General features: G+C 30.6%; 1 protein-coding gene across 1 annotated transcript; it reads left to right on the forward strand.

Moving 5' to 3' along the window:
* Positions 1-2,744: 2,744 nt before the first annotated feature.
* Positions 2,745-3,431, forward strand: LOC139869255 (uncharacterized). The gene is made up of 2 exons (XM_071857572.1): positions 2,745-3,156; positions 3,268-3,431. Exons 1-2 carry the CDS (start codon positions 2,745-2,747, stop codon positions 3,429-3,431), a joined length of 576 nt encoding a protein of 191 aa, XP_071713673.1.
* The last annotated feature ends 6,095 nt before the right edge of the window (positions 3,432-9,526 follow it).

Genomic DNA, 9,526 nt, shown 5'->3' on the forward strand with positions numbered 1-9,526 from the left:
AAAGAACGACACTTATGGAAATTAGACTATGGGCTATTAATGAGCTTTATATTTGTTTAACTAAATGATAGTTTGTTAATTTTAATATAAAGATTTACAATTGGACGTCCCTATAAATAACCATATACACTCGATCGGACACGATGGGCGGGGTATTTATATGTATGAATAATCGTTCATTTAACCAGACACGGGAATGAATTAATAATCACTAGAATCATTAAAACAGGGGTGAAATTATGTACAAGGACACTTGGCATAATTGATAACAAAGTATTAAAATCTTGGGTTACACACAGTCGATAACCTGATGTAATTATTAAACAAAGTATTAAAACCTTATTACAGTTTAAGTCCCCAATTAGTTGGAATATTTAACTTCGGGTATAAGGATAATTTGACGAGGACACTCGCACTTTATTTTTATGACTGATGGACTGTTATGGACAAAAACCAGACGGACATATTAAATAATCCAGGACAAAGGACAATTAACCCATGGGCATAAAACTAAAATCAACACGTCAAACATCATGATTACGGAAGTTTAAATAAGCATAATTCTTTTATTTCATATTTAATTTCCTTTATTTTATATTTAATTGCACTTCTAATTATTGCACTTTTATTTATTGTTTTTGTATTTAATTGCACTTTTAATTATCGTACTTTTTAATTATCGCAATTTTATTTTATCGCACTTTTATTTATCGCAATTTCCTTATCGTTATTTACTTTACGCTTTAAATTAAGTCTTGTATTTACTTTTAATATTTTACATTAGGTTTTAACTGCGACTAAAGTTTTTTTTTTTTAAATCGACAAACCGGTCATTAAACGGTAAAAACCCCCCTTTTATAATAATAATATTACTTATTTATATATTTGTATTTTTATAAATTAAAACTAATATAGTGTTAAGCTTTGGTTAAAGATTTTTCCCTGTGGAACGAACCGGACTTACTAAAAACTACACTACTGTACGATTAGGTACACTGCCTATAAGTGTTGTAGCAAGGTTTAAGTATATCCATTCTTTAAATAAATAAATATCTTGTGTAAAATTGTATAATATTTAATAGTATTTCCTAGTAAAATTTACACTATTTCATATACGCCTCGCATAACATCATGTGTAAAAGTTTTTGGTTAATGTAACACCTGGATGACTGTAATAAATATGGTTTAGTTAATTTCTACGTATGGTTTGTAAATATCAATATATTATGTTTCCGCTATGATTTTAGAAAAAAAATGTACGGTGTTATAAGTTGATATCAGAGCGTAGATTTGGCAACGTGTACACATGGATGTCATTTTCCTAAACCTTGCTTATGTTGTGTTAAACATATGCGTGGGGTAGAGTTAAGTGAATGTGGAAGTTGTATGTTAGTCTTAGGTACTAACAAGTTATCCACTAAGATTTGGTGAGATGATGTGCAGTACAGGTTAAAGATGACTGACGGATAACAGAATGTTCATGCTCCCCCGACCCCTGGTATCTTCAGAGCTCTGACAGAGGGTGAAATTTCAGATGAAGATCAAGGAGATTACATCCATAGGTTAGAAAGTGAGCTACAGGAAGCTCGGGACAAAATTACAGAACTAGAAAATACTCTTCCTACACGTGACTTAAGAGCAAATGTGGAACCGCCACCTCCTGGTTTCCCATTCCCTCAGCGTGGGCCTGCACCCACTGGGAGTTCATCTCAACAACAACAGTACCAGTTTCCGTTTCCTCCCCAATTCCAAACACCACCGCCTAACCAGATACCCCTCCAAACTGGAAACCAATATCCTAACGAGTTTATGTACACTTACCCATTAAAAATGATATCGCAACCAGTTGCTGAAACCCGAAAGAAATGTACATTCAAACAATTCATGGATTGTAAACCCCCCGAGTATTCTGGAAGTACAAACCTGATAGACACCTTAGATTGGCTGCGTGAAGTAGATCGAGCATTGGATGCTTGTCAATGCGAACCTGAATTGCGTGTTACTTATGCAAGCCGACTTCTGAAAAAGAAAGCAATGGGCTGGTGGGATTCTTTGACTACCCAGGTTTCAAAAGAATAGTTGAGTCAAGTCATGTGGGGACAATTTTCAGCAAAGGTGTGTGAGCAATACTGTACTCCGTACGAAATCTCCAAAATGAAGCGCGAGTTTATGAATTTAAGAATGACTGAGCAGATGTCAATTGATGAAGTGATCGAAAAGTACACAGATAAACTCCGCTTTGTACAATAATGGCTTCCTGACGAACAATCAAGAATCAATCAGTTTGTTGAAATGATTCTGCCTGAGTACCGATCAATGGTGAGATTAGCAACAACCTTGCCTCAAGTGTTTGCTATGGCAAGAATGGTGGAAGGAGACGTCAAAGCCACCAAGAGTAAACAGAAAGAGCAGATGTCACAACCAAAGCAAGCGACAAGCTAGACGAGCCAAATGAGTAGTAAATCTAGAAGATCTCATGGTAACCAACAAAGAGGTAGGGTTACTCAAAGCAGTGGTAGTAATTTGAGTCAGAAAACGTGGTGCAATGTGTGTAGGTCAACACATGCTGGACCCTATACAGAGTTGACAAAAAGGTGTATAAGGTGTGGAGCGATGGGTCATGATGTTAAATTTGTTCATTTCGAGAAAATGTTTGTTGGAATTGCAAAAAACCGGGTCATCGATCAGCTGATTGTCCTTCTGCAAGGCGAGCGAGCTCTGGGGTAGGGGCCGGAGTAAGAACAATGTCAGTCAGAGGATCATCTGCTTCTTCAAGGGGACATAAGCGAAAGAATCCTCCACCACCTGAACCAAGAGCCTTTCAAATGTCGGTTGATACAGCTACTGAAACCGACGATGAGATTACTGGTATGTTTCTGATAAATTCTTTGCCGGCTCATTTGTTATTTGATTGTGGAGAAAATCGCTCTTTTATGTCTGTTACAATATGTGATAAGTTGAAATTACCTATCAACGTATTATCTGGACCTTTAAGAATAGAAGTGGGTGATGGTAGAACGGTTCCAGTTACAACCTCTGTGTCTGGAGTAACCATTGAAATAGATGGGAATGAATTCCCTATGACTTGTCTTGTTATGCCTATACCAAGATTTGATTTCGTATTAGGTATGGATTGGTTAGGCCGCCATAAGGCAAGTATAAAATGTGATAAGAAAATAATTCATTTTCCTTTGGCCGATGGGACAGGGGCTGTGGCCCAAGGTTAACGGGGTGGGTTTAATTGTCCATTAATATCAATGATGAAAGCTAAGAAATCGTTAGCCAAGGGGTGTGATTCGTTTCTAGCATACGTGATCGATGCTAAAAAAGAAAAGAAGACGATACCTGATATCCTAATAGTGTCCGACTTCCCAGAAGTCTTCCCAGCTGAATTGCCAGGTTTACCGCCAGTTAGGGAAGTTATTATATAAAATCGAGTTATTACCGGGATCCACACTAGTTGCTAAAGATCCTTATCGATTAGCACCGTCCGAGATTCGTAATATGATGTCGCAAATTCAGAAGTTGCTAGATCGTGGGTTTATTCGGCCAATTTCTTCGATATGGGGTGCCCCAGTGTTGTTCGTGAAGAAGAAAGACGGAACTTGAAGTGACCCATCCTAATCCATCCGGACAAAGTCCATATCGATTACAAACGATTCATAATAGTTGGTTACATCGTGAGGTACTTGACCTCTATATGATACATTTTACAAACATTTCATTCGTTTTTAAAAAACAACCTTTCATTTACATCGAATGTTGACGGCATTCATACCATTTCATAATATATCCAACTATAATTGACTTAATAATAATCTTGATGAACTCAACGACTCGAATGCAACGTCTTTCGAAATATGCCATGAATGACTTCAAGTAATATTCTTAAAATGAGCTAATGCACAGCGGAAGATTTCTTTCATACCTGAGAATAAACATGCTTTAAAGTGTCAACCAAAAGGTTGGTAAGTTCATTAGTTTATCATAAATGATCATTTTCATAATTTTAATAGACCACAAGATTTTCATTTCCATTTCTCATAAATATACATCCCATGTATAGAGACAAAAATCATTCATTTGGATTGAACACCTGGTAACCGATATTAACAAGATGCATATAAGAATATCCCCTATCATTCCGGGAAATCCTTCGGACATTATAAAACAACATCGAAGTATTAAAGCATCCGGTACTTTGGATGAGGTTCGTTAGGCCCAATAGATCTATCTTTAGGATTCGCGTCAATTAGTAGATCGGTTTACTAATTCTTAGGTTACCAAGAAAAAGGGGCATATTCGGCTCCGATCATTCACCCATATAATGTAGTTTCAATTACTTGTGTCTATTTCGTAAAACATTTATAAAATTTGCGCATGTATTCTCAGCCCAAAAATATAAAGGGTAAAAAAGGCAAATGAAACTCACCATACTGTATTTTGTAGTAAAAATACATATGACGACATTGAACAACTGAACAAAGTACGGTTGGCCTCGGATTCAGGAACCTATATCATTTGTATATTCATTAATACATATACTTGTAATCGAACAAATTTATATATTATTATTAATGATATATCTGTTATTTTAATTATTTTTATGTATTTCATTATTAACTTAAATATATTTATTTTATATATCTTACTTATTATAAAAATAATAATAGAGTTAGATTATAGGTATTAGATATATTCTTATATAACTAATGTTGATTTGGTTAGGGTAATACTGATAACTGAAAAATTGTAATATTCATAATAATAATAATAATAATAATAATAACAATAATAATAATATTAGTAGTAATAATAATAATACTCATAATAATAATAATAATAATAATAATAATATTAATATTAATAATTAAAAGTGGTAATAATATAATACTTACAATTATAATAACTATGAAACTAATAATTTTTCTACTAATGGTAATTATGATAATATTTTAGTTGAAACAATAATAATAGTGGTAAAAGTGTTGATAATATATATTATCTATTTTACTTGATAATAATACTAGTGATGATAATATTAGTATTAACAATAATAATACTAGTAATCCTAATTGTAATTTAAATTATGTTAGTAAAAATAAATGGTAACTCTTTTTAGTAATAATAACAATAATAATAATAATAATAATGATTATTATTATAATAATATATGTAAACTACCTTTAAGGGCTTTAAAAAGAATAAGCTGCTAGAGCCGGGACTCGAACCCGCGACCACCCGCTCACCCAAACACTCCCCAAACCATCATGCTATGACTGTTTTTCTGTTTTAATCATATTCCCCTAGTATATAACCCATGTAACGAAAAGTTCTTCTTCTTCATCAACACATTCGACTAGGGATGTATTCTAACTCCAGTTTAAGTTTGATTTATCATTGAAACTTAAATAGAAACCACGTTATTTGCAATTAACAGACACGAATTAAAAGGAAAAGAAAAAATAAATAAATAAACACATAGCAGAAGCTGTAACCGTCGCAAAAAAAATATATGAACTTGAATCTTGATTATTAATTCCAGAAACTTTTAGATGATGATTATCAAATGAAAAGTGTTAGAAATCCTTCATTGAATCTTTTTGAATCGTTAATTCCAACTGAAATAACCCCTACAGCTTCAATTTGGTTGAAGAACATTCGTTAGACTTTTGAAACAAAAGTTTGACTCGAAAAATCAGGATTCGTTATAGGGAATTGAAAGCTCAATCTTTGCAGAAAGATCAAGTAAAAGATTTATAACAGAACTGTGTTAACACATTTTGAATTTGATTGATAAATCGAGCTTTTGGAAATTTGGAGCAAGAACAGGGAACTGATACTGGTTTTCTTCATATCTTTCAGTTTAATTTTCGAAAATTTGTGTTAGTTACCTTGATAATAGATAATGGTGATGAAAAGACTTGGTGAGTTAAACAACAACGCCGAATACTTCGATTGTCTTATAGTAAGGAAAGATCGATAGATAGAATAACCCAGAAGGATAAAACAATTGAATAAAAATAAAATAGAGACTGCAGATATCGAATTACCACTGAATTTGGACTGATTTACGATTTGAAGTTGACATGTAACAACTTTCAGACAGATTCCAAATTGAAAAGGTAATGAAAGGATCGTTCGTACACAAGGAAATATATATAAAGCTGGATAAAAAGATATGCAATAGATTTATTTATTAATTTATTAAACTAATTTTATAAATAATAATTTAATAATTAGTAAATATTAATATATAAATACTAAAATACAGTTAATATTATAAATAACAAAATATACTAATAATATTAATTATAATGATAAAATTAATAAGAATCATGGTAATGATAATTTTATATAGAAATTTTTAGTAAGGATAATAATACTAATTAATAACAATTATATTAATAATAATAATAATAATAATAATAATAATAATAATAATAATAATAATAATAATAATAATGATAATGATAACAATAATATAATAATAACAATAAGGATAATACTAAATGTAGTAAATAATAATAATAATAATACTAATGTGTATTATTTTATAATAAGAATAATCATGTCTTTACTAATGATTTTTAATAATAATACATCTAATCATAATACAAGTAATAATGAAAATATAACAAATTACATGTTTCATTCTTTTATATATATGTAGTATATTATAATAATATTAGTAATACTACTACAATATTTATATATATATATATATATATATATATATATATATATATATATATATATATATATATATATATATATATATATATATATCTTAAATTCGTATTTATAAATCATATATTTAAAATAATATAATTAATAATATTGATTTTAATATTAATATTGGTAAAAATAATGAAAGTATTTAGTATAACAACTACATTTTAAATTTGTAATTACTTTTAATATATTAAAGCTACCATTTATTACTTAATTAATGTTTACTAATGATATGTAATATATATACACTATACATACATACATACATACATATATATATATATATATATATATATATATATATATATATATATATATATATATATATATATATATATATATATATATATATATGTATTACAATATACATTTAATAATAGTTATACATAGAATTTATATCTATTTATATATATAGACTCATTTTAAATTACAATTTATTTATTTTTCATTTTGTTTTATATTTTTAATTTATATTTTATCATTTTCAATTATCATATTTCCTTACATTTATACACATATATACATATTTATTTACACGTAATTGTTCGTGAAACGTCGGGAATAGTCACAGGGTAATTTATTATATGGAAACAGTTCAAAATTTTTGAAACTCAACATTATAGACTTTGCTTAATGTGTCGAACTCATATTAAGATTAAGTTTAAATTTGGTCGGATATTTCCGGGTCGTCACAGTACCTACCCGTTAAAGAAATTTCGTCCCGAAATTTGAGTGAGGTGGTCATGGCTAACAATAAAAATGTTTTCATGACGCATATGAGTTGATAAATAGAGTTTTATCATTATTGAGTAATACAGATAAAATATTTCGATTATTCGAAGAGCACGAGTGAAGCTATCACAAAATTGTGAAATGAGGAAATTAAGGATTTGTCTTGACTTTTGATGTAGTCTGGTTTGAATTCCGGAATTCAAGGGATTCAAAAGAAGATCCTGGAAATCTATAAGATCTGATTCTTCGAGATTTAAGGAAATTAGGATCTCTTTAATTAAAAGCAATGATCTGTCCCAATTACTACGTCTGATATATCCATTATAAATTTACCTTTTCCGTTCCATTAGTTTTCACCACTTCTATACTCAATTCCTAATTTCAATAGATTCTGAAAATGCTTAATCCAGTTCTGATCCTTGTCCTTATCCTGACTATCGCAATAATCATTCTCCTTTTCCAACTTCCACCGGAGGAATCTGTTTACTTCTACTTCGTCTTTGGGGTGATACTATTCTTAATTATACCGTGTCTTTATATTGCTATTCGTATTAATATCCACTGTTTGTAACCTCCGTGTTGTTATTGGGTTTTATATTTTCTCTTATATTTTGAAGTCCCTGCTTCTGTCTTCTATAATTATTATCATCCATAGTAAATGCTTTCTCCTATTTGCTGCGATTTATACCCCCATTTACACTTTGAAGCTTTATGCTCTGTTTTCTCTTTTATCCATTAAGCACCGCATGTAATGGTCCAGAATTCGCATATATGAATTTTGGAATAAACATAGTTAATGTTCTAAGAAAGAAATTGTAATGGCACGATCTTGATTGGTTATATTACCAGAATTCAAGTGAAAAGATAGGACTGTCAAGAAAATATGTTCTTGATGTGATTATAGATTAGATAGAATGTAAGAGTCGTGTAACATGGCACATGATGACGTTATGGTCTGTGAATCATCAAGTTCCATTAGAAACTCAGCATGACTTACTGTAATTTAATCACGTTGATCAAGTGTCATTATATTATACTAACTCATGCATCAGTTCCCAACACTACTTCAAAATCATTCATAATTCAAACTCGAATTTTAAAGAAATTTAGAAATTAAAGTAGTTTCCTTTATGATGTAATATAGATAGCACAAAGAGATAAATAATTTCGGACGAGAATATTTATGAAAATATCTTCAAAGATATTTATGATGATATTTTGGAATTTCTAAGTTCGGTGGTTGATGAAGAAAGATTTTCCACAAGATTTAACATGACTTCGGAGCAAGATATTCTCTAAAGATTTCATCGGATCCAGAATTACTTGGATTCTTTAAATATAGGGTTTGCTCATTGTATTTGTCCTTGGTTTCCTTCATGGTTAGCTCAATCTGTTTTTCAGTACCAAATTTTTTATCGAGCGTTCCCAACATTCCATTTTTTTATTATCAACTTTTGGCCGTTTAGACCATCTACGATTTTACTGTTTCCTCTGCATTTAATGCTACCATATCTGAATCATCGGTTATCAATCCGAGGTGGTTTCAAGAGAATTGTGTTTTTAGATGATTAAACGCTAATGGTAATATGGTGGAATATAAAAGGTTCCCCGGTAACAGTAAAAGAGCATGCAGATATATCAAGATTATAACAAGGTTGTTTCGAACGAAAAGTTGAAGTTGACTTGCTGGAGCAGTGACAAAACTTGCTACTTTGAAAGGAATTTGCAAAGTTATTTTCGGTAATAACAACGCCAAAGGAGTTAGCACAGACATGTTTTAAACGTTTACTCAGGTTCTGAGTGTTTTCAAGTGCATAACTATATGCATCAATCTTTTCTTCCGTAGATGAAGTGCGGTTGGTTCATCCTCTCGATTGAGGTGTTTCCAAGAATCATGAAAGGTTTGAACGCAGAGTGTAATCGTCATGATACAAATGAGGTTCAAAATGAAATCAAGTGGTAAACTTGAAGGAATGTTTAGTTTCATATGTTATAATCAATATTTTAATTCATTTTAATTGTCCAATGTTATTAGTCCACAGTCGATAGTCCACAGTTA

Source organism: Rutidosis leptorrhynchoides, chromosome 9 (genome assembly GCF_046630445.1).
Source record: "Rutidosis leptorrhynchoides isolate AG116_Rl617_1_P2 chromosome 9, CSIRO_AGI_Rlap_v1, whole genome shotgun sequence".
Taxonomy (NCBI): domain Eukaryota; kingdom Viridiplantae; phylum Streptophyta; class Magnoliopsida; order Asterales; family Asteraceae; genus Rutidosis; species Rutidosis leptorrhynchoides.

What these genes read in the sequence shown, in the direction of transcription:
- LOC139869255 (XM_071857572.1), top strand. Translation starts at nt 2,745, where the DNA reads ATGTCAGTCAGAGGATCATCTGCTTCTTCAAGGGGACATAAGCGAAAG. An exon ending in GTTAGGCCGCCATAAGGCAA is followed by an intron (nt 3,157 to 3,267) that starts GTATAAAATGTG and finishes CAATGATGAAAG; the next exon opens with CTAAGAAATCGTTAGCCAAG.